The sequence below is a fragment of the Macrobrachium nipponense genome, chromosome 18 (assembly GCF_015104395.2).
Source record: "Macrobrachium nipponense isolate FS-2020 chromosome 18, ASM1510439v2, whole genome shotgun sequence".
In the NCBI taxonomy this organism is placed as follows: domain Eukaryota; kingdom Metazoa; phylum Arthropoda; class Malacostraca; order Decapoda; family Palaemonidae; genus Macrobrachium; species Macrobrachium nipponense.
This window is the reverse complement of record NC_087211.1, coordinates 75845246-75870874: the sequence shown is the minus strand read 5'-3', so window position 1 is coordinate 75870874 and position 25629 is coordinate 75845246. Positions and strand designations below refer to the sequence as shown.

Genomic DNA, 25629 nt, shown 5'->3' with positions numbered 1-25629 from the left:
ATCTTCAACTTCCTGAGCAGTACCGTCCTGATAACGAACGTGGCCGTCAACATGATCGTCAGCATTAACGCCAACAACAACGATAACAACAAGACAATAATAACAACAACAACGACAACAACTTCAATAGCAACTCGCTCATGTTCACGAGCATGAACACCAATATGAACAGGGCGATGCTGCCTGGAAAGAGAAAAAGAAGAAGAAGTATAACCACAACAAACGCTGAGTGCAGCTGTGAAATTGAGACACCAGAGTTAGTTGGATTTAGAACTGGGAGAGAATCTACAGGTCCAGAGTCTCCCGCTCTGGAGATGGGGCAGGCAGAGGCTTATCAGAATGATATGCGTGTGGCAGAGACTTCCACTGACGTAGTGAATGATGTGTCCAGCATTTCAGGGAGTTCCAGAGACGGAGTGAAAGGAATTTCTGCCGTACCAGAAATTTCCATAGAATAGATGCTGTGAGTGATATGTCAGTGTTTCAGGTGGTTCCAGAGACGGACAGGATTATCTAGCGTTCCACAGAAAGTTATGTATATCTTATTTTACCAGACCACTGAGTTGATTAACAGCTCTCCTAGGGCTGGCCCAAAGGATTAGATATTTTTACGTGGCTAGAAACCAATTGGTTACCTAGCAACGAGACCTACAGCTTATTGTGGGATCCGAACCATATTATATCGAGAAATGAATTTCTATCACCAGAAATAAGTTCCTCTGGTTCCGCGTTGGCCGAGCCGAGAATCGAACTTCGGACCACCGGATTGGTAGCCGAGCGCGAAATCCGCTCGTCCAACGAGAAATCATAGACCCAGAAAACACAATGGACAGTGTACCTGGCAATTCAATAAACCCAGAGAACCAAGTTCCCAGTACACTGGAGAGGACGCCTTCAAATTCGACAGAGGTGAGCAACATCCATCTTGGAATCATTCAGAGTGGAATGTACTCAACTGGAACATCATGGAATGTGTGTCTTGGTTTATCCGCCAAATGCTTAAGAGCAAGCAAGCGTCTTCAGTAGCCGCATGGATTATGGAAAATATGACCGTCTCCATACTGGAAATGGAAATTGCTTCTTTCCTAAACAGTAAACTGATTGGTCTTCTCAGAAGAGCCATTTTTAAAGGAAGATATCTTACCAGTTTTGACTATCCCTGGAAAAAATTCCACTCTTTGATGTGAACTGTGTGTGACGAAGTAGGAAACTGAATGACTGAGATACTGTTATAATCTAACATGACAACTGACAATGGGCATGAACATAAGAAATATGTTATATTTGAAAATGACTTATTACTTGCACATTCAAGAAACAACATTAATGTAATGTCATGTAATAACTATTTATATACTGCGCGTCTCATAAATCGACTATGTAACGTGACACTCGTTCAGTAATTAAAAAAAATTATTATTGCAATATTATCCTTTCATTTCATTATTAATATTTCAAAGTAGCATGAAGGTAACATAAATGCATTTGAGTTAATATTGCTTTTTAATTGCACTATCAGGTATTTCTTTGAGTTACGCCAAACGAATCGGCTCGATTCCGTTCATGGAGAATCATTCGACTCGAGTCATTCTGAATTATCACCGTTCGCACTGACTGAATATGGGTGCATGAACTTAATGCTGGTAGACCTGAACTAGGAACCTTTGGCATTTGTTCCTTTGTTCCCAGATTTGGTAAATAACTAAAAAATCTTTTGTTTACTTTATTTTATTTATTTATTTATTTTTAGAAAACTGAAATTTCTGGTGGAGTTGAATTAGCAGAATTCTGATTACCGCCGAGCAGCTTGAATTGGCGGGAAAAAAGCCTTTTTTCCTGAGGTGAGAAGTACAATAATGAGAACAAAGAAATGTATTGCACGTAGGCAGGTCTGGCATAAGACAAATGTAAATAAAATAAACAAGATATATAAAGACATCTTTTATTTATGGTAGCGAATACAGTTATGGCCTCCAATAATCTCTCTCTCTCTCTCTCTTCTCTCTCTCTCTCTCTCTCTTAGGCCTAGTGCTCAGAGGTTTTATCGCTAGTATGTGATGATGACGGTGTATGTGGGGCTGGTCTGAAGAGCTTCCTACGAAAGGCTTCGAGTATTTCTATCCTGACGTCTATACTGTCACGGGGCGACAGTTGTTTCATTAGAGGCAGCAGACTCAACAGAAACTGGCGATCTGGGTCAATGTCTAGAGTTCTAGAAGCCGCTTGTTCCCGCATCTTCTTCAGTTGCCCTGAGAACTCCGGATCAGTTTCACCTCCATTATCGTTGGGACGTTTTTTGATGGCGTCTGTGATAAAGAATTTCGTTTCTTGAACAGATGCGTCGTCAGGCGCGTCCTGGAGAGCGGAGGTTGAAGGGTTGTCAGGGGCGTCGTACACTTCAGAACTCGCGTCCTCCTCAGGGGGCGTCGGAGCATTTGAAGACGTTGCTCCTCGTGGCGTCACGTGGGGGATGAGGAATTCCATGGCGTCGTAGAAGACCCACCTCCTGGTTTTGGCGGTTGGTGACCCAGTTGGTTTGTCCCTGATCTTTCTCATTTCTCTCATGAAGTTGCTCCTCAGATTGCGCCATTTTTCCTTGCATTCGGTTTCTGAAAAAAAGGCACATTGAGATAATAATCATAATTAAATGGCACTTACAGGATTGCTATAAATAGCATCTCTCTCTCTCTCTCTCTCTCAGTAAATGCAAGTACGTTTTGTACAACATCATTTCTAGACGCTGTTATAAACAGTCTTTCAAGACATGCTGTGGGTGGTATGCAGAATAGGAACACAGGAATATTCAATGTTACTTGGTGTGGGGGTGGGAAGGGGTTAGGGGGCGCCCGGTAAGTCCGGCAAGTCAGGGCACGGCGCCCGAAGTTAGGTAAGGACTGTTGCTGCCAAAGAATCCGTATGGAGTGAATAACAAAACTGTCAAATCACCTGCGCATTTCATTTCGGTAGCGATCTCCTTCCACAGGGCAGCTATTGCATCCCGATCTCGGTGCACAGGATCCCAAGGATCGTAGATAGCGCTTCGCTCTCAATGGTAGCAGTAGATAGCGCTTCGCTCTCAATGGTAGCATAGTGTTCGCCAAGATGGTATGTTATTCCATCTTGGTGTTCGCCCCAACGTGGATTCGCCGTCAGTGATCAAAAGTTTGGCTCAGCAGCTTGAATCGATTCGATTAACTTGGTGTGATTTGTTCCATTTTTGTGAGTGTGGCGAATCAAGACGAGTCATGAATCGTGCTGATTTAAATCGATTCGATTTGCTTGGTGCAAACGTGGCCCAGCGGCGGATTTGAGGGGGAACCCCACCTGATCACGTGCTTCTCCTGGCCCCCCTATTGAATATGAATAATAGAACATCATTTTCTTTCAATAATTCATTTATAGTAGCAAAAAGTTTGCTTGGTGAATATTTATTTCAATGACTACCACTACATATGTGTACACACACATACACACACACACATTATATATATATATATATATATATATATATATATATATATATATATATATACATTATATATTGCTACTTTCAAAATGCATATATCTCCTCTGACTGTATAAAATGTTATGTAGAATTGTCAACATTTTTTCAGATTCCTAGATAGCTTAGGAGAAATAGGCATGTTTTAAATGTGTGTTCAGATTTCGCATAACATGATATGAAAAGAATATATATATATAACGTAGAATGTAGAAAGAGAGAGATTTTCTTTGTCCATTCGAAACTACGATTGTTTCTCTATTATGTCAGCACTGTGAGATTAGAGGAACTCAATGATCTCCGTTTGTTTTTCCTAATCTGTCAACATGTTTGATAAACGAGCTCAAATCTTCAAGGTGTTTTGGGAATCTGTCATCAAGTAAGATAAGGGGCTTCTGCTTCAGTCGACCGAGTCGAGTACATGACTTTTTTTAACAGAATCGACTCATACGTGTATGTCTTTGCCGAGTGCCACGTGCAGATTACACATTTTGTCTGTAAAGTTGCGTAAGATTTCGAAGCTTCTAGAAAGAATTGTGCCAAAAACGTTTTGTGTCATCTCCCCTGTCCAGCTTCCGTAAGGAAGAGAATTTCATTACATCTTCGATACTCGAGGCGTTCAGATCTCTCTCTCTCTCTCTCTCCCTCGACATCCTTGAGATTATATTAACGTAACGTAAATTGGTAACTCGTAACTTGAGAATTTCATATTTGATATTTGTTAGAGTTTATTTAGTATTATTTAGTGTTTTTGTGGAATCTGAACAAACATTGTTGTTGTAACCGCACCTGGTTTTTGTGAAAGTGTAAAACAAGACTGCAGCAAAGAAAGAAGTTGGTATACCAAATGGGTAAAGTGTGTTATATTTTTATTCGTTGCAACTAATATCTAATGGTTATGATGGTTTGGTAAGAAACTAATAACTGATAGGAACAGTGGTTAGATAACAACTAATAACTGATAGGAACAGTGGTTAACTAATAACTAATAACAGATGGTTACGAAGGTTTGGTAAAAACTGATGGTTACAATGTTTTGAGTGAAAAGATTTACACTTTTACACATTGCAAATTTTTGTGTTTTGTGCTTGTTTCATTTTTTTTGTGCATTTGTTCATCTTGTTGAAGTGTGCCTTTTTATTTTATATTTTCATTTGCATTCACAATTTAATTGACTTAGTTATTTTCATTAATTAGTCGTTGCACATTTAATTAAATTTAACAATTGTGAATGAATTTGCATTTACTTAGAATTCTTTACAAGTTTTATTATTGTTTAGCACTTGTGAATTAATTTCTAATTTTCAATTATTGCCTAACACTTTTGAATTTCAATTGAATTAATTTTCTTGAATTTTGTGATAAATTAATTTTGATTTAATTTTACTTAATTGATTCAAGAATTAATTAAACTTTATTTTGTTTTCAAGTAACAGTGATTTTCCCTTATATTGTGAATTTCACTTATAAATTTTGAGTTTAATAATAAATTTTTGTATTTAAAAATTTTATAAGCGTTTTCTTTATCTTACACCAGTATATTTGCATTTAACTATGATTATATTTATGTTAGGGAGAAACATAGAGTGGTAATTGATCTGTTTTCCTTCAATTTACTTGGAGTGACTTAGAACCAGGGAAGTACTTAGACTTCTGAAATCAGGGAAATACTTAGACTTTTAAAGTTGTTGATGGAGTGATGCCCTTTGATTAATTTAATTACTTACAAGATTACCTCACACCTGTTTTGATGAACTTAGTCTGATTTTCTGCAATACTGGTAAGTTGTTAAGGGATCACTGTTGCCTTTAGAGTGTTCAGTCGTTCAATACCTGTGATGAGGGTTCAGGTGTCTGGCTTTTGTGAGGTAACAATAAATGAATGGTTAGTGTGGTAACCAGATACTTGGCATTCGTCACAATATATATATATATATATATATATATATATATATATATATATATATATATATATATATATATATATTCTAAGCGGCCCCACCAGCACCCGCAACCCCATCCTACCACCCATTAAAGATTTCTAGATCCGCCACTGCGGCCGGGCTGGTAGATCAATCGCTTTCTTTTACATCTTTAAAAATACATTTTCAGTTTTCGCACTTTTTTTAGAGATATTCTTTTCATTTTCACTTTTGTCAAAATATCATCATATCATAGTTCTCTCTCTAATGAAAGGAAAAACGAAAACAAAAACTGATTGGATTCGTTTTTTACATTGTACACAATTTATGAATGACCATATTCAACTCGATTTTCACTTTTCTTAAAACTATAAATTCTTTATTTTTTTGCCCGTTTTGAAAATAGCCTTTTGCTTCGTCTTCTTCATTTTGCATTTACAACTCCGGAATCGTCCAGAGGACATCCCTAGACCATGAAGGACAGAAACCATCACAAAGTTACTGAAACTCCTCCCGCCCACATCATTGTGTTCACGTTCATCGTCATCACCATATTCATGTTCTTGTTCCTGTAGTTGTCATTGTTATTAATGTTGTTGCTATTGACGATCACGTTCATGATGAGCTGACGTTCACGCCGTCACCGTGAGCTGCGCATTTTCCGCTCATCCGTTTCGTCCGGCTGGGTGCCATGATGATCACTCGGGCGTTTGTCTCCACCCAACTCAGAGAGGCGTTCCATGAGGTGTTTTGGTAGTGTTTCTCGACGAGTGGGGGCCCATAGGTAGGCAGAGATAAAATCAGGATAATTTCGAGGCATGGTCGTTTCGGCCTCGTCAAATCTGATTGCTTCTGATTTGAGGAAATAGAGTCGATGACTTAATCCATTAACCAATCGTTTCACTTTGATGACGCGCGATATTTTCATGTTTGAATGACACCACAATCAAACTTTTAATTAACTTCTCCACTTTCCTGTAAAGGAATACACGATATCCTTGCATGATTATTCGTCATTTTACAACAGGGGCTATTAATGTATTGGCAGCCATTAGCGTAATGTCTAGGAATTTAACTCGAGGAAAAAAAAAAAAAATCACCCTAAAACTTTCCACAGCCCTGCAGAGCTGTTATTCTGTCGGCGCGTAAAGCTTGAGTGAGTTCTTTAACAAAGTGTATAAGAATCAGAGTCGACTTGCAAGTCGTACTACGGCTACGATTACATCAAGCGAGTCGAGTCGAGTCAAGTCAAGACGAGTCATATGACTAGAGTAATTTTGAATCAGCGCCGTTCCAACTGACTGTGAGTCAGAAAGGCAGAATCAAGTTCACACACACACACACGTATTTTGTGAAAAAAAACAAAAAAACCAGACTTGGCACCTGTATCCAGAGGGCATTTACTCAACAAAATATTAGCGTTGGCCATTTTTGACTTCCCAATTCAGTCAGGATTCGAGCAATAAAGGGAGACTGGAGGGAGGGGGCTTACCTCTTCCCCCCTTGGAGCCATCCCTGGTGAAGGATTATTTATCACGTGACCTTATTTTATTTGTTGATGCTATTGCTTTATCCCTTATATTGTTACAAAGGATTAGTATTGTCATAATATCTTCAACTTTTGAAACGGCATTTATACCATTTAGCATAATATCATTGAACGTATCAAAGGTGAACAAGAGTTTAACAGGAAATACTAGTTCCTCTCAAATTGGAGTACGTAGTCCCAGACTGCGTGACGCCTGGTGGAGCAGCGGTTACTAGCATATCTCTTGCATTTCAAACCTGTCCGAGTTGCCAAATGCAGCCATTTCTTCTCTTGAATACAGTAGTATATAAAAACTTAACTCACCTGTGCATTTAATTTCTGCAGCAATATCCTTCCATAAAGCAGCTATGGCATCCCTATTCCGGTGCAAGGGATTACACGGATCATATATAGCACTTCGCTCTTGCACTAAACTTATAAGGACTTCAAGATTCATTGTGCTCACCTCTCGGCGGACTCGCCATGACTGATGAAAAAATCGTCTTGACTCGCCTCGACTCGGCATGACTCGACTCGCTTGAAGTAAACTCTCCCATGTGAATTAATGTGGCGATTCAAGAAGAGTCATGAATCGTCTTGACTTGACTCGACTCGACTCTCTTGGTGTAAACATAGATCTTGAACGCAGCCGTAACCCCCATCAGTGCGCAGTCGCAGTTGGATGACCCAAATCAACGATGTTGGTCTTGTTTACGAGTATTTTTTTTTTTTTTTAAATATGGTTCTTATTGTTGAAATATATCATGGCATTTTCCATTTGAATAATGATTGACGACTATGACAAGTTTCAAGTTACCTATCATAACAATGGTGCAACAGCAAAACAATAATAATGATAATAATAACTGTTACCGTTATTGTAAGTTTACCGGTGCCCTAGGTTTCTATAACTAGCTTGAAATATTGAATGTCTGAATTTTCCGTTTAACTGGATGGCTATATAGCCACCTGGAGAGGAAATAATATTCATTAATTTACACTCGGATATATAAACTCTAATAAATTATGTATATATTCATATATGTAATATATACAAGATATTTACATGTATATGTATAACTGAATCACGAAAATATGGAACGTGATGAATATATACATAAAGGCAAAAGCCATGAAGGAAAGTGAAACAATGGAGTACCACTGCAAGGCCTTTTGACTCTTCCTTTACTAAGAACTAGAGAATCGAAAGGCCTTGCAGCGGTACTCCATTGTTTCACTTTCCTTCATGGCTTTTGCCTTTATATGTATATATATATATATATCTATATATATATATATATATATATATATATATATACTATATATATATAAAGGTACTCACGTGTAGAGGAAGCAGAGGAGGGCAAATATGCAAGCCGCTATGGCGAAGATAGAGCCTGGAAAGACGTCAATAGTTGCGTTGTAGACGGCCGTGCAGAACGGTCTTAGAGCAGTTATGATCGTCTTCCCGAGGGCGACAAGAGTGTCAGTTCCTCTGGCGGGACAATCTTCGACAGCGCTCCGCAGGACGCGACGGAACTCGTCCCGCTGAAGAGGAAGGTTCCCACCAGTGTATTGATAATATAAAAATAACAATAGAACTTCGAGGTCATTCAGCGCTGAAAGGAAAATTGAGAAGAAGAGGCAGCAAAGGTGTAACAGGAGTAAAATCTCGCAGTTGCACTATGCAATAATTGTTAGATGAGGGTGGGAAGTAAGACGGAGGAAAGAATGTGAACGGAGGTATAGTAAAAGTAATGAACGGTGCTGCAGCAAATGACCGAAGAGACGCTGCAAACAACCTGAAGTAAATAATAATATAATAATAATAATATTTTAACTTTAATAAAGGGTCAAGCCAAAATGCAGTGCATTACTACCCTAATACTATTAGACCTAAATATTTATCTATTATTTAATTTTTTTTTTCCATTTAATAAACGTGATCTCTTCTTTCCCCTTTTACCTCATATTACTTTCTAGGACTTTACATTCATTGATTTCCCCCTGACAGGCATCAGATATATTACGCTATCTTTGGCGCAAGTTCTGGAGGGAAAAATGAACTCAGCTCTACAACAGATGCTCTCAGTTTCCCGGCCAAACGGCGGCATTCTGAGCCTTTCCAATTGCACTAGTGCTTTCCTTGTTCACAAATAGTGCATGAGTTGAGAGAGAGGAGAGAGAGAGAAAGGAAACATGAATGCGATCGTCATAACACTTTAGTCTCAATGACCGGATTCATGAAGTCATGGTCCTTTGAATGTTGAATGCGGCCTTGTTGCCGATGCAGAGATGTTAGTTGGCTAAATTTACTTTTGTTATAAAGACGTGCATTCACACACACACACACACACACACACACACACACACACACACACACACACACATATATATATATATATATATATTATATATATATATATAATTATATAATATATATTATTATAATATCCAACTCAAAGCTGTTCATCTAACAAGGGATGGAGGGGTCTAAAGAAGCAACATAACAAGGTTCTCTAACACATCCAAATTGGACTAACGATATGAGAGCAAATTGAGAAAACGGAAGTTTATATATATATATATATATACATATATATATATATATATATATATATATATATATATATATATATATATATATATAAGAGAGAGAGCGAGACAGTTAGAGTGCGTAAGTTATATAGTCAGTAAGCTTCGGTTAAAGCTTAAAAGTCTTATGATTTACATGAATTTAGAAAAAAAACATTTCCAAAATGAAATGTGTAGACGAAAATACATCTTCACAAGCCTATTTTCCATTCGTTCGTGACGGTGCTAACAGCAAGAATTAATACCCAAGTCGAAAAAGAGTTTTGAAATGATGGCGATATGTCCAATGATGTGGTGTTGGCGCCGGGTTCCCTTTTCGTCCTGGCAACAGACAGTTTTCTTCAATCTCTTCGGTGACAGCAACTCTTTCATCCTGGGACTTGCATCCTGAGACATTGGACCCCCTGGAGTTTCTCTCCAAGCAGCATAGGGAATACAGGATGGCGCACAGGTTCAGGGCCGCGTCAGTCGCAAAAAGTGTCATGTAACCGAAATGGCTGTACAGGAGAGTGCCCGCAGCTTTACTGGCCGGTATTCCCCCAAGAAGAAACCATCGGCAATGACAATCGGGCAGTTCGTGATCTGACCGAACTCACGGCGCTCAGGTAAGAGTTTACCCCAAGAGCTAGAGCCATGAGGTCACCTGACCAATGCTCATGCATGCGCCCTATTTCAGGTTCTGCCGGTGATTATCTAATCACTGTTGGACAAATTCAATGGAAACACCATTTATTCTAATATATGATTGAGTTAACTTTCTTATCTTGGATCACGAAAAAGCATAGCTTTTGTTTTATTTACGTTTAAAGATAATTTGTTAAATTTAAACCGATCATATATCATCGCCATCTTAAGCTATGTTTCCACGTATAAGGTGCGCTGCCACATTCCTGGTTCCATGTGTGCGGTAAAATCATTCCAAAAATCATGGAAACTAACTGAAATTACTGAAGAATTATTTTTGCTGCAGTCGCTACCGCGACCGTATAATACATGGAAACACCTGCGCGGGAGAAGATTTATACGTTTTGAGTCGTTGGTGGGTTGGCCCACGTGGTTGACCTGGTATTCTTGTTAGGTGCGTGACAGTATCACGCACCTAACAAGCATAAAACAGGCCGCATAGGACCCGGGGAATACAATCCCAGTGGAACATAGGCTCCGGGAGAACATAGACCCAGTGGCACATAGGCTCCGGGAGAACATAGACCCAGTGGAACATAGGCTCCGCCGGTGGCCCGGAATCATAGGCTGGCCGGAAAAGGTGGGGGAACATAGGCTCCGAGGGAACATATAGGCCCAGTGGAACATAGGCTCCAGGGGAACATAGGCCCAGTGGAACATAGGCTCCGGTGGAATATAGGCTCCGGGGAACATAGGCTCCGAGGGAACATATAGACCCAGTGGAACATAGGCTCCGAGGGAACATATAGGCCCAGTGGAACATAGGCCCAGTGAACATAGGCTTCAGGGGAATATAGGCTCCGGGGGAACATAGACCCAGTGGAACATAGGCTTCAAGGGAATATAGGCTCCGGGGGAACATAGGCCCAGTGGAATATAGGCTTCAGGGGAATATAGGCTCCGGGGGAACATAGGCCCAGTGGAACATAGGCTTCAGGGGAATATAGGCTCCGGGGGAACATAGGCCCAGTGGAACATAGGCTTCAGGGGAATATAGGCTCCAGTGGAACATAGGCTCCGGTGGAATATAGGCTCCGGGGAACATAGGCTCCGAGGGAACATATAGGCCCAGTGGAACATAGGCTCCGAGGGAACATATAGGCCCAGTGGAACATAGGCCCAGTGGAACATAGGCTCCGAGGGAACATATAGGCCCAGTGGAACATAGGCTCCGAGGGAACATATAGGCCCAGTGGAACATAGGCTCCGAGGGAACATATAGGCCCAGTGGAACATAGGCTCCGAGGGAACATATAGGCCCAGTGGAACATAGTCCCAGTGGAACATAGGCTTCAGGGGAATATAGGCTCCGGGGGAACATAGGCCCAGTGGAACATAGGCTTCAGGGGAATATAGGTTCCCGGGGGAACATAGGGCCTTAGGGAACATATAGGCCCATTGGAACATAGGCTCCGGGGGAACATAGGCCCAGTGGAACATATGCCCAGTGGAACATTGGCTCTGGGGGAAAATAGGCTCCGGGGAACATAGGCCCAGTGGAGCATAGGCTCCGAGGGAACATATAGGCCCAGTGGAACATAGGCTCCAGGGAAACATAGGCTCCCGGGGGAACATAGGCCCTTAGGGAACATATAGGCCCATTGGAACATAGGCTCCGGGGGAACATAGGCCCAGTGGAACATAGGCTCCAGGGAAACATAGGCTCCCGGGGGAACATAGGCCCTTAGGGAACATATAGGCCCAGTGGAACATAGGCCCAGTGGAACATAGGCTTCAGGGGAATATAGGATCTGGGGGAACATAGGCCCAGTGGAACATAGGCTCCAGGGAAACATAGGCTCCCGGGGGAACATAGGCCCTTGGGGAACATATAGGCCCATTGGAACATAGGCTCCGGGGGAACATAGGCCGGTGAACATATGCCCAGTGGAACATAGGCTCCGAGGAACATAGGCCCAGTGGAACATCGGCTCCGAGGGAATATATAGGCCCAGTGGAACATAGGCTCCGAGGGAACATATAGGTCCAGAGGGACATAGGCTCCGGGGGAACATAGACATAGGCCCACAACCGAATGAGGTAAGGAAAATCAATTTGCACCCCTTGCCCCTAATGAAATTTGGTCATTGTAGAAAATAATCGCAGTTATTCCACTTATCTAAGTAGGTTTAACTCTGACCAAGGGGACAGACGTCATGAGCCATATTCCATCTTATGTAAGAGAAGTTTAGTGTGACATTCCCTCCAAAGGCTCTTTGCGTTGGGAGCGGTGATGATAACTATTCCTTTTTAAGCATATCGGATTCGTGTCTCGATAAACCTTGGTGATTTGATCAGTTTCTGCCATCAAACCCAATAGAAGATCTAAACATTGTCAGTATAGGCCTAAAACTAAAGCTTTATGACATCGTGTTTGTTTAATATCTAACAGTGAATCAGCAAATTATGTTTGTTGTTAACCGCTGTGCAATAGCCAGATAATGCATAATGGTTTTATGGAGAGAGAGAGAGAGAGAGATCTATGTGCAATGTGCATCGTTCACTCCAGTGCTTTTCGAAATGAGTAAAACTCAATAATTTTAGCTAATTAATGAAAAGGTATACGGGATACGTCGACATTTAATAATAAAATCTTATGAATACGTAGCAAAAACTCAAATTTACTCATTTTTAACAACCCTGAGACCTTACTGGCTATGCTTTGAATGTCTAGTACTGTATCTTGAAACCTTAATGAATGTATATTTTGTCATTTTATTCATCTGAAATTTGAAAAATTGTGTAAAAAGCAGGAATTAGCGAAAGTCAAGTCGAATGCCAAGTAAACGAACGATGGTCATTTTCGAGTTTTGAGAGACGTATATATTCCAGACCAGTCAGTACACAGTGACAGTGCTCAGTGCTGCGACACTTGGGTTGCCAGACGGTTGGGAAACTGTTGGGTGAACGTGTTGCAGCTTTCTCCGTTCACGCACCATTTGTATGTTGTTCATTACTCGTTTTCCATTTTATCTACAGAAAGTACCAAGTTTTGGCCATATAAATCTATTTAGGTGGTCAGTACAGACATACCAATTTACCTCCTACCAAAGAAGGCTTCTACCTTCTTTGGTAGGAGGGAGTAGAGTGTAGGCATGCTATGTGGTAGCAGTGCTTTGCTCACACATATTAATTTTTGATTATCCAGATACTAAAGCTGGTATTTATTATATTTTTATAAATATATTGGAACATAGTGATTGTATAAGTACCCAAACCGTAAAGGCTTATACCTAGGCCTAAAATTAGTGAGTCTTGATTCGTCATGCTCTTGTTTTTGGGAGACCCTACTAAATCCTCTTTTACCCGAAGTGTTTTAAGTTTCCTTAGCCGGTGTGTGATAATTTGATGTTTGCAGATGCTGCTAGTCTTAAATTAGTATGATTACTACAGGCTCTTGGTTCATCCCGTAACGATTTTATGTGAAAAGAGAGAGAGGTGAAGTGAAGCTGCAATGTCTGTAGTTAGCCTATCTAAAGTGAAGAGACCAAGACGGCTGGCGTCAATAGTCACGTTGCATTCTTTAATACTAAGCTGAAACTGACTAATAACTGGTTTTAAAAAGTTTTATCAAACCAGATAAGTCTTTTAGCTTTTGTTAAATAGCGTCTGAGGGCACTGTAAGGCATACGGTTTCCCATATGTCTAGGAATTTTCAGAGCTTCTGTGCCCAAGACCAGTTTCAGTAGCTTCAAAAATACGCTTGATTCTCACACTAACCCGCCCCCCCCCCCTCTCTCTCTCTCTCTCTCTCTCTCTCTCTCTCTCTCTCAGTTTTACAGACTAGCCATTGTGGGAAGTGGAGGATTAGTATACACTCGGGAATCTTCATCGAATTGAAACGAGAGAAGTTAAAGGAGTTGGAGAACGAGGTGGGAAAATTATAATGAAGAAATCGGTGCAGCGAGATTTGCGAGTCCGGTATAACGAACATATTACTTCCCCTATATTACTTATTTTATCTTTATTGATGATATTTCTCGTTCGTGATTTACTCTTTACTACTGTTTCTTCTCCCGCACTTGGCTGTTTTCACTCTGCGGGCCCTTGGCCTAAGTGGTAATAACATAATGGTACTAATAATGCTGAGTATTTAGATTTAATATGAAATTTATTGACGATGCATCATATCAGTGCTCCATTTTAAGCATGAATGACAAGTAATTGAGCTTCACGACTGGATTAGGCCTTCTACGTCTTCGAATGCTGTGGATGATTTTCTGTCGAATAAGATTTTGCCATCGAAAATTAATCGAATCAAAAGGTATTTCTGTAAATTGTATCGGTTTGTGAGGCTCTAATGATGCCCATTAAACGCCTTACATGAATGCATTTATCTGCTATAAGGTTTAATTAGAATGTTCGGCGCCTTAGAAATACTGTTTTTATTTGCTAGTGGCATCTCGTTGATGTATAGTAGTTTTATCTTCAATTAGAGCAAAACGTTAGAAATGTTGGGCGTACAATTGTATACACGTGTGTTATTTTTTATTTATTTTGACTTGAAACTTCACCAGAATAACGTCTTTTGTCTTTTTCAGGATTTACCCAAACAAAGATGTCACAAGGACAACTTGCAATGGAGGTAAGTGACTTCTGAATTCCACAAATGAGTTATTGCCGTTCCAATTTATTGGCCTTTAATTTTATTATCTCTTATTTATGTAATGGGGTAGTTTATTTGTGTCATTCCTTATTTAATACTATATATTACATTTTTGCATCTATTTGTACGTTAGGGCCAAGGACTGTAGAATTTGGCTTGGCAAATTCATGGATTTTTCGCTCTTTCCATTCTCAAACGTCAGTTTTGCCAATCCATTCGACAAGATAGCGATATCGTGCAAGGAAAATATTAAATCATTTAAACAGAGGGGTGTATTGCAGATAGGGATAAGATCAAGTCCAGGTAAGGTAGTTGAAATACATAAATACATAAAAGTGTACTCATACATACTACATAAATATATAAATACACACACATATACATACATACATACATTACATATATATATATATATATATATATATGTGTGTGTGTGTGTGTGTGTGTGTGTGTGTGTGTGTGTCTCTGAAATATATAGCATCAACTCTCCACCTTTTGGCTTTATTATGGGCTCCTTTTATTAGATGGATTCCTATTTTAACAAAATATCTCATAGTTATATATATATATATATATACATATATATATATATATATATATATATATAATATATAATATTCTTTCAGGAAGGATATGCTGATAGTGCTGTTGACATCCCTGACAATCCCCTGCCAGTGCATATGACTTCCCTCCCCTCCTCCACCTCTCCACCTCCTTATCCAACATTGTCACGGGCTGACAGTCTTACTCCTGCAGGAGTCTCCGTAGTTCCATCCCTAGAGAGACCCTCGACAACCGTGGAGGTCTCTGTCGATCAAGACATCCCTGATATGGCTACAGAAACAACACTGACTCCTTCTTATGGAGTTTGTGCCGCCTGTCAGGTGAGTCGAAGTTTCTTCTTCACTTAGGATATGTTATTGATTTGAATACTCATGGTGTGTGCAACGTATCAGATTCTGACTGTAGTAGACTCACATCAACTGTGCATTTGATGTCTAGGCCCGTCCCTTATGACGCTCCTGATTGGCTGCTGATAAGCCAATGACAAGGCTGGAAATTGTCAGTCTCTCTCGAGAGTTCACATGGGCAGGATGTATATTCCACCTCTCTGAGGGATACGTCTTTCAGGAGAGGTGGTACATACATCCTGCCTATGTGAGCTCTCGAGAGAGACTGATAGTTTCCAGCCCTGTCATTGGCTTATCAGCAGCCAATCAGGAGAGTCGTAAGAGACTGGCCTAGACATCAAATGCACGGTTGATGTGAATCTACTATAGTAGCCAGTATATCAATATCTGTAAGGAAATGGTTATGTTCTGTATTTGAAGAAAGAATCACTCAGGGTGTGACGTCCCTGCCTACACGAGTTGGGGACGGTAGAAGAGACTCTTCATCCTTGGGAGGCAACTCTTCTAGGAGAAGTACACTCCAAAATCAAACCAGTGGGGGGAAGGGACCATTCAGTCAGTTGTTAAGTAACCCCTCTAAGAGAAGGTTACTCTGAGTACAAACCTTGTTCTTCAACCTTGGACTATGCTAAAACCATTGTACTGTGGCCTTCCATGGCCCTATGTATGGCAGGGTGAATGCAAGAGTTGCTTGGTGGATTGTCAGGAAAGTGCCTTCCTTACCTATTCTTTTCCTTCTGAGTTCTTTATGATTACTAAATCCATCCTGACTGGCCTCCCCAAGTTGTTGTGGCAAACCTGGCAGGTTTCCTGTGTGCTGGCTCCACCTTATCGACCAGTTGTTTCTGGCGTCTTTTCAATGGCATGATGAAGCTAATTTATAATTTCAATGTTATCTTTGTAATTAATGTAAATACTTTTGTTGTTAATTGCACTGTTATTATTTACGGTTTGGCTGATTTTTATTGCGTTGCTGTTTTTATGTCTGTTCATTGGCTTTGGTACTAATTTTATGTTGTTAGTTTTGATTCTTTCGAGAGACATGAGCTGAACTCTTGGCTGCCACTCGTCACAGTAAGAAAAATTGCAGAATACTTTACTCGAATATTCGGGGTTAAGGTCACATTTTCTTGATCTCCAGAGTTGTGCTTGTAACTTCGATTTGATGTTTTTATCTGAGACTCTTGTAGTAGTAATGGGGTAAGGTTGAGTTTTTTAATCCCAGGCTTTTTGATGGCCCTGATATGATCTATCTTCGTAACATTCCATATGTGCAAGGTATGGCTGCATACGTTAAATCCGGACGACCTATATAATGTCAGAAAAACCTAGGGTGTGGTTGCCATGAAATTCGTTGTTTTAAAAGTTTCAGTAAGTTGAATATGACTGTCTCTTGGAAAGGATTAGTATGGCTCAGTCACCGGATTCAAAAGCTTCATATGTTATTTTTGGAGACTGCAATGCAAATCACAGCGAGTGGGTTAATTCAGATTCCACAGATCAACATGGCTGGTCTGCTCTTGAGTTCTGTGTATCCTCCGATTTTGTCCAGCTAACTGAATATTTCTGGTAATAGATTAGACCTGATATTCACAGATGTACCAGCTATTGCCAAGTCCAAGGTCTGCAATTATTTAGACACTCCATATCATTGAGCCTTGGAGAAGGACATAACTACCAGTCAGTATATTCCTAACTCCATTACTGGAAAAACGGTCTGGCTGAAATCTAGATGCTGCATCAGATCCAGAACCCAAGAGGTTAAATGAAATGCTGATGGGTATTTTAGCAAGGTATGTCACTAGAAAGGTGATTAAATTCAGGAATAATGACCATCCATGGTTTGATGATACATACAGACAAACAGACCAAATTGAACACACGAGGAAGAAATCGTTCACATGTGAATTACACCATTTTTATTGAGTCTCACCTGCTTCAAATAGCATTTATCATACGGCTGAGATAAACAACAGTAATTCATTTTAAAGAAGAAACTTGAAGGAATAGAGCGGCAGCCCAGACCACTGAGATACAACGAACGAGATACCGACTGTAACCCCTACCAGTATTTAGGAGTAGACTTGTAAACTGTGAAACTGACCGTCTCCCGGAAATATATGGGTGGCTTACTTGACAAGCACCACTAATTGCTTGTTAGATTTTGGGTCTAGATCCAATATATGAGATACCAGATGAAACTAATATATAATATATCTGCAGACTTTACTGATTATAGAATGACCGGTGACAGACATTCTGGAGGGTGGGTTCCCCCTGACAGACGTACTGAAAAGGGGGTGTTAATTGGATCTAGATCCAACTTAGGAGATACCGAGTAAAATTTTCATTACAATAGCACTACACATCCTAGAATACTGTGGTGGTAATGACAGACATTTTAGTGGGTGGTTTCCCCCTGACAGACGCCCACAACAAGTGGGGAGGGGGAGACAGGATCTGCATTCAATATTGGAGATACCAAGTACAATTTGTACTACAATTGCACTGCACATCCTAGAGTATTGTGGTGGTATTGGCAGACATTTTAGTGGGTGGTTACCCCCTGACAGACATCCCACAACGAGTAGGGAGGGGGAGACAGGATCTGCATCCAACATGGAGATACCAAGAAAAATATGTACTACAATAGTACTGCACATCCTAGAGTACTGCGGTGGTAATGACAGACCTTTTAGTGGGTGATTACTCCCTGACAGACACCCCACAACGAGTGGGGAGAGGGAGACATGATATGCATCCAACATCGGAGATACCAAGTAGAATTTGTACTACAATAGCACTTCATATCCTAGAACGCTGTGATGGTAATGCCAGGCATTTTATTGGGCGGTTTCCCCCTGACAGACACCCCACAACAAGTGGGGAGGGGGAGACAGGATCTGCATCTTACATTGGAGATACCAAGTAAAATTTGCACTACAATAGCACTTGTCATGGTAAGCGCTTCATAGCTAAGAATTACGAATTAAAGGAAAGGAAAACGCATCTTCGAGAAGTTCTGCAGCACAGAGGCTTTTGTGCATGTGTTGGAGGCGCCTGTTCTCATGATGGTTCTAGAATCGGCAGGAGTTTTATGGAACTTGACAGGCGCCGACGTGACGTGAGGAACGCCGCGATTTCTGATGCAATATTTCGTCGAGATTCTTCTAAATCGTTCCCGTCGTCTCGGGAGTCTGTGACGTTCGCTGGTAAGCCACGCCCCCAGGTTGCCGTATAAATACGACTGACGAAGTAGGAGGAAGCAGATCATCAGTAAGAGTCACAGATCAGATTATCAGTGAGAGCTCAGCAGCAGAGAGCAGATCATCAGTAAGAGTCACAGATTAGATTATCAGTGAGAGCCCAGCAGCAGAGAGCAGATCATCAGTAAGAGTCACAGATCAGTTTATCAGTGAGAGATCAGCAGCAGAGATCATCAGAGAGAGATAAGATAAGAAGGAACAGACGAAAGTTGAATTGTGGTCAAGTCGTCCAGTCAGGAAGAACGACCGAGGTATTTTCGACGTTGAGCAAGCCTTGAGAGAAGAAACTTTCTACAAGAGGTTTCAAGGAGTTCCTGCCCTTCAAGTTTTAAGAATAGACATTGTTTTCTGCAATACGGAGTCAAGAAGACGTCTGCAATAATAGTTCTCCTTTTGTGAAGCCACCGCTTCGAGCATAGACCTCCGACAGTGCAAAACTGGCCAGCAAGTATTTGAATTATGTCACTGTTCCCCCAGTTTATGCAGTGTAAGATTTTACTTTTTTATGTAAATAGGAGATACCATTCTGCATTTATCTTTGTTAGTAAGCTTGTAGATAAACCTTTGTTGTTCTTGTGTATCTTTCTATATTCGTATCCCCAGTTTCAACTGTTGGTGTTGAATTCTTTTTTGTTTATCATTATATCAAACTTGGAGCGGACCTCTCTCTCGGTTCGTAACATTGTGGCAACCTTGCTTAGGCTATTCAGCACTGTAACAGTTTGAAACAGGGAGAATATAGAAAGAACCAGAATGAGTGAGATGCTGAAAGAGTTTATCGAGTCGGGTAAGCTCCTAGGTCTAGAGGAGAATGAGCTCCGTGAGTATGTTGAAAAGAAAGAAATAGAGAAGTATGAGAGAGATGAAAGAGCGGCTGAGAGAGAAGAAAGAGCAGCTGAGAGAGAAGCGAGGAAAATGCAGCAAGAGGTAGAAATGTTGGTAATGCAGCAGGAAGAAAGAGAGAAAGAACGTATGCACGAGTTGGAAATTGCTCGGTTAAGCCAAAGTACTCGTAACAGTCGGACAGGCGAGAACGAAAATGAAGCTGATAGGTTAGGTATGAGTGCAGTGTTGAAATTGGTACCAAAGTTTGATGAGGAAGATGTTACTACATATTTCATGTGTTTTGAGAAGTTAATGGAAAGAGTAGGTTCTCCTAAAGAAATGTGGACTTTATATTTACAGTCAGTTTTGAGTGGTAGGGCACTTACTGTGTATAGTTGTATGTCTAAGGAGGAATGTGATGATTATGATATTGTGAAAGAAACTGTTCTTAGCGCGTACAGGTTAGTACCGGAGGCATACCGTAAGAAATTTAGAAGTTTGGAAAAGGATGAAAATATTACGTATGTAGAATACGGTAAGAAGTTAGAAAGGCTCTTTTTTGATTGGTTAACTTCTACTGAAGTTGAGGATTTTGGTGGTTTGAAGAACTTAGTGTTGTTAGAAAACTTCAAAGATAACGTATCCCCTGAGATTAAGCTTTATATAGAAGATAGGCGAGAAGTATCTTTCGCTGGAGCAACTAGGTTAGCTGACGAATATAGTCTAACTCATAATTTGAGTGTTAGTAAGAAACGAAATGATCCTTCGTCTGGTAGAGTACAAAATAGTAAAGGTTTCAGTTCTAGTAATAGCAATGCGAGTAAAAGTGACTATTCGTGTTATACATGCGAAAAACCAGGTCATACGTCTAAGGTTTGTAAGAGTAAAGTGGCATCTAGTGGCTTAGAATTAACTTGTTTCCGATGTAATGGGAAAGGGCATTCAGCGAAAAATTGTGCAGTAGAAAGGAAGGACGTTAAGAAACTAGTGTCTCTAGTTAACCTTTCGTCAAGTAGGAATGATGTGATGAGAGAAACTAGGAAATTTTTTGGTGAATTTCTGTAGAGGGTGTAGTTTCCTCTCTGAAGGAGTATTTTCGAGGTAAGTGGTCTTGCTTCGAGACACAGGAGCTGCTGTCTCACTGATTAGGAGAGAGAGTGTGCCAAATAGGGCATAAATCAATATGGAAGAAAAAGTCATGTTAGGTGGATTTCCTAACACTTGTGTTCTTTGTCCTTTGTTGAAGTTGAATCGTGAGCCTGATAAAATGTAAAGGGCAAGAAATTCAAGAAATCTTATGTTTCAGGATAAGAGTTATTTTTTAAAATTCCTATTGAAGTATGGAATATTTCACTTCATTAATTCCATCACATTTATATATATATATATATAAAAAAAAACTATATATGAGACCTACTAGGCCTGGTCTACTTTCTACAGTTTCACACACACAAATGCATATATATATATATATATATATATATATTATATATATATATATATATATATATATTGCAATTCCACAATGGTCCCGTGGGTGAAGTATATAAGAGATCCTCACGTGAAAATGAAAGAAGGAGGTACCAAGACTGAACTATTCCAAAGTCATCTTCAGGGTACTTCAGTACCCTGAAGATGACTTTGGAATAAAAAGTTCAAAGTCTTGGTACCTCCTTCTTTCATTTTCACGTGAGGATCTCTTATATATATATATATATATATATATATATATATATATATATATATATATATATATATAAACAGTAATGTTATACAATCACTAAACACTAACATTCACAATGTACTTACACTCAGTAAGCACTCACACATACATTCACTATCACACGCACACACTTAACGTACACACACTCAGTAACACTATACACTGAATACCAAACACTCACTATCTGCCTGTGGTGTTTGCGTATGGTAACACTGCGTCCTTGCTTTAAATAGTTACGCCACCCTGAAAAGGCAGTTTACATTCAATAATAATAACAATATCCTATTTCGAATATTAGCGGTGTAATTCGCATACCGTAAATTAATAAAACACTTTTCAGTTGCAAATATACACCCAGATATCCTTTTTATTTACCTAAAACTTACACAGAGAGTAACTATCTAAAGCCAGGACGAAGTGTTACCAAACGCAAACACCACAGGCGGGTGGGCAGATGGAAAAAACAGAGTATAGGCACTCACTTACACTAAATGCTCACTAAACTCGCTAAATACTCATTATACCCCAAACACTCGGTAAACACTCACTTAATCCTAAACATTAATTAAACATTTACTAAACCCTAAGCACTCATTAAATACTAAATGCTTACCAAACCCTAAATACTTAATAAATACTAAAGTGAATGAAAATTGACTCATTAAAAACTCAATAAACACTTACACACTAAACATTTGCTAAACACTAACATTCACAAGACATTCACTAAACACTCACTGAATACTTACTAAACATTCGCCACACACTAACAATCACAAAACTTTAACTGAACCTAAACATTCACTGAATACTTACACACTAAACATTCACTAAACCCTAAACACTCACTAAATACTTAGACACTAAATATTCACGGAACATTAACATTCACAAGATGCTCACTTAACATTCAGAAAACATTCATTGAATATACACAATAAACATTCAATAAAATTCAATAAACCCTAAAGACTCAGTAAACATTCACTGAATACTGACACATTAACAGTCACTAAACGCTCACTCACTAAACCCTAACAATTCACTAAACACTTACTCATTAAACATTGACGATAAAAAAAAAATTCGCACTAATTTTTCATTTCCCTTGTTTTCTTTACATTAATGCTAGGTGATTATTTTTCTTGTCTAGTTTGCCCTTATATTTATTCATAATCTTCTTGAGAGAATGGAAATGTTCGAAATAAAATGGTGTGTGGAGAGATTGTTTAAAAAACAGAGATCCTCTGTGTCCTTCCTCAGCCAGGTGTATTAATCTGACGAATTTTACACCAGCCGAAAAAAAAAATCGACTTTAGTAACAACAATATTCATTCCTAAAACTGATAATACAAAAATGTATCCATGATTTCATTAGTATGAAAGTCAGTTCAAACCAAAAGAAGGTAGCCCAGCTTCGATAAAACAAACCGAGCAGGCTATAGCGCAATCATTATGATCTGTACTCTGACTATAGCGTATATATTACATATGTATTACTCTATTTAACAAATGTTATATACATAGACATATCACAGCAATAACTCTAATCTTACATGCTACTTTACAGTGCCAGTCTTCCAGCCACCGCTACATTAATGTTCATCTTGTACACAAAGCTAAAGTGAGTACTATAATTGAAGTCAGTTGCTTGCTTGACAAAATAATATGACCGAATTAGTATAGGCCTACAGATGACTGTTATTTATATGAAACAACTAAATAATATTTGTATTAAATAAATACAACAGATATAGAAGGGATAAAAATATTTATTAAATATATCACGATAATGTATAATACGGGTCAAAAGTAGCCTACTATACTAACCTAGACATTAATCATCAGGGTTTGCCCTTCCCAACGCCCACCTATTAGGGTCTGACTGTCAGGATGAAACCACCCACCACAATGTCTGGCATTACCGTCACAGCACTCTAGGATATGAAGTGCTATTGTAGTACAAATTTTACTTGGTATCTCCAATGTTGGACGCAGATCCTGTCTCCCCCTCCCCCTCCCCACTCGTTATGGGGTGTCTGTCAGGGGGTAACCACCCACTAAAATGTCTGTCAATACCACCACAATACGTACTCTAGGATGTGCAGTGCAATTGTAGTACAAATTGTGCTTGGTATCTCCAATATTGAATGCAGATCCTGTCTCCCCCTCCCCACTCGTTGTGGGGCGTCTGTCAGGGGGAAACCATCCACTAAAATGTCTGTCATTACCACCACAGTATTCTAGGATGTGCGGTGCTATTGTAGTGTAAATTTTACTCTGTATCTCCTAAGTTGGATCTAGATCCAATTAACCCCCCCTTTTCAGTGTGTGTCAGGGGGAACCCACCCTCCAGGATGTCTGTCACCGGTCATTCTATAATCAGAGAGTCTGCAGATATATTATATATTAGTTTCATCTGGTATCTCATATATTGGATCTAGACCCAAAATCTAACAAGCAATTAGTGGTGCTTGTTAAGTAAGCCACCCATATATTTCCGGGAGACGGTCAGTTTCACAGTTTACAAGTCTACTACTAAATACTAGTAGGGGTTTCAGTCGGTATCTCGTTCGTTGTATCTCAGTGGTCCGGGCTGCGGGACTAGAATTACTCGGCCTCGTCTGTGGTGGAACAAATGGGCATCATCTATCTTTGGAGCGTCTCAGTGGGGTGGTCGGTATTGTGTTGGTGTCCCACTTAGTTGGCCGCGAGTTTGATTCTCAGGCATCCCACTGAGGGGTTAGAGATGCGTATTTCTGGTGATAGAAGTTCACTCTCGACGTGTTTCGGAAGTCACGTAAAGCCGTTGGTCCCGTTGCTGAATAATCCCTGGTTCCATGCAACGTAAAAACACCATACAAACAAACAATCATCTATCTTTGGGTCCGGCTCTTCTTCAATTCCTCCACTACTACCAGATGATGGTAATTTGATTACTGACTCATAAGGAAAAAGCTGAACTGCTTCATCGAGCTTTTGAACCTAATCTTACAAAATTTGCCCTTTGCTCTAGGAAAATAAATTTCTGTTAGTCTTGACAGCTGGGATGGAGAAGATCCTGATAGTTTCTCCCTTTGGTTTTTTAAAAGGTTTCCAGTGAGTTGTCTCCCAAGATTAGTAGATTCTGTAGACATTTATGTGCATCTGCAGATGAGGGCAAGCCTAGCAATACAGTGCCTGTTCTTCCTGTGCTCTCCAAAGTTGTTCAGTATAACAATGATGCAACACTTGTGGGTGTAGTAAAGTCTCCACTTACAAGAAATGAAGCTGTCCTTAGTCTCAGTCGTGACAAGGAGCCGATTTGTGAATGGTGTAGTCGGTGGAGTATGAGGCTGAACTCCAGTCAAACGAAAATACTCTTGGTTAGCATATCTTGCACGGATGATTTTCCACCTCATCCTCGTCCCCAACTCCCCCCCCGCCTCACATGTGGATGGGACTCTGCTGAATGAGTCTGAAGCTTTAACTATGCTAGATGTAACTTCTGACTCACATCTTACTTTTGAGAAACATCTAAAAATGAAAGAGTCAGCAAATGACGCAGGGAAGCTAGGTACTGTACGAAAGGCTTCATATATTTATAAATGATAAAAGTCAGTGCGACCTGTTTTAGGTCATTTGTGCTTCCTTTACTAGAATACTGTTCTCTAGTGTGGATGTCTGCTTCTGCCGAAGATTCGTCTCTTTTAGATAGTGGTTCGTGGTGGTAGGTTTCTGTTTCCTAACGATAGTAATGACTTCTTGGACCATCAGCTGTATTTAATAGAGATCTTTCACATTCACAATTAATCCCTGAACTCCTTCATCTGCTGAGAGCAACAAGATTCACTGGACAGCAGCACCAGTATGCGGTAAATGTGCCCCGATGTCGAACCTCTCGGTTCTAGAGGTCCTTTACTCCCTGCACTGTTGGATCATGGTTCTAGAGGTCCTTTACTCCTTGCACTGTTGGATCATGGTTCTAGAGGTCCTTTACTCCTTGCACTGTTGGATCGTGGTTCTAGAGGTCCTTTACTCCTTGCACTGTTGGATCATGGTTCTAGAGGTCCTTTACTCCCCAAACTG

General features: G+C 40.0%; 2 protein-coding genes across 7 annotated transcripts in view; one reads left to right on the top strand and one right to left on the bottom strand.

Annotated features, from left to right (window-relative positions):
• Nucleotides 1-1958: 1958 nt before the first annotated feature.
• Nucleotides 1959-7430, bottom strand: LOC135196849 (uncharacterized). Its single transcript, XM_064223634.1, has 2 exons — nt 7276-7430; nt 1959-2609 (listed from the first exon to the last, which is right to left on the bottom strand). Exons 1-2 carry the CDS (start codon nt 7406-7408, stop codon nt 2026-2028), a joined length of 717 nt encoding a protein of 238 aa, XP_064079704.1. The 5' UTR covers nt 7409-7430; the 3' UTR covers nt 1959-2025.
• A 2486-nt stretch (nt 7431-9916) lies between these two features.
• Nucleotides 9917-25629, top strand: part of LOC135197207 (uncharacterized) — a 34283-nt gene continuing 18570 nt past the window's right edge. The window contains exons 1-4 of one of the 6 annotated variants that reach the window (XM_064224259.1): nt 14026-14494; nt 14772-14815; nt 15463-15720; nt 23132-23185. In XM_064224259.1, coding sequence (XP_064080329.1) covers nt 14434-14494; nt 14772-14815; nt 15463-15720; nt 23132-23185 — 417 coding nt within the window. In that variant the 5' untranslated portion in view covers nt 14026-14433. Of the gene's footprint in view, nt 10152-13047; nt 13248-14025; nt 14495-14771; nt 14816-15462; nt 15721-23131; nt 23186-25629 lie in introns of those variants that run through there. The other 5 variants (XM_064224258.1, XR_010310577.1, XR_010310575.1 and 2 more) reach the window with 5 other exon arrangements.

Coding starts and splice junctions, on each gene's coding strand:
- LOC135196849 (XM_064223634.1), bottom strand. CDS start 7,408: ATGAATCTTGAAGTCCTTATAAGTTTAGTGCAAGAGCGAAGTGCTATA. Junction 2,610..7,275: donor TGCAGAAATTAAATGCACAG/GTGAGTTAAGTT, acceptor CCTTTTTTTCAG/AAACCGAATGCAAGGAAAAA.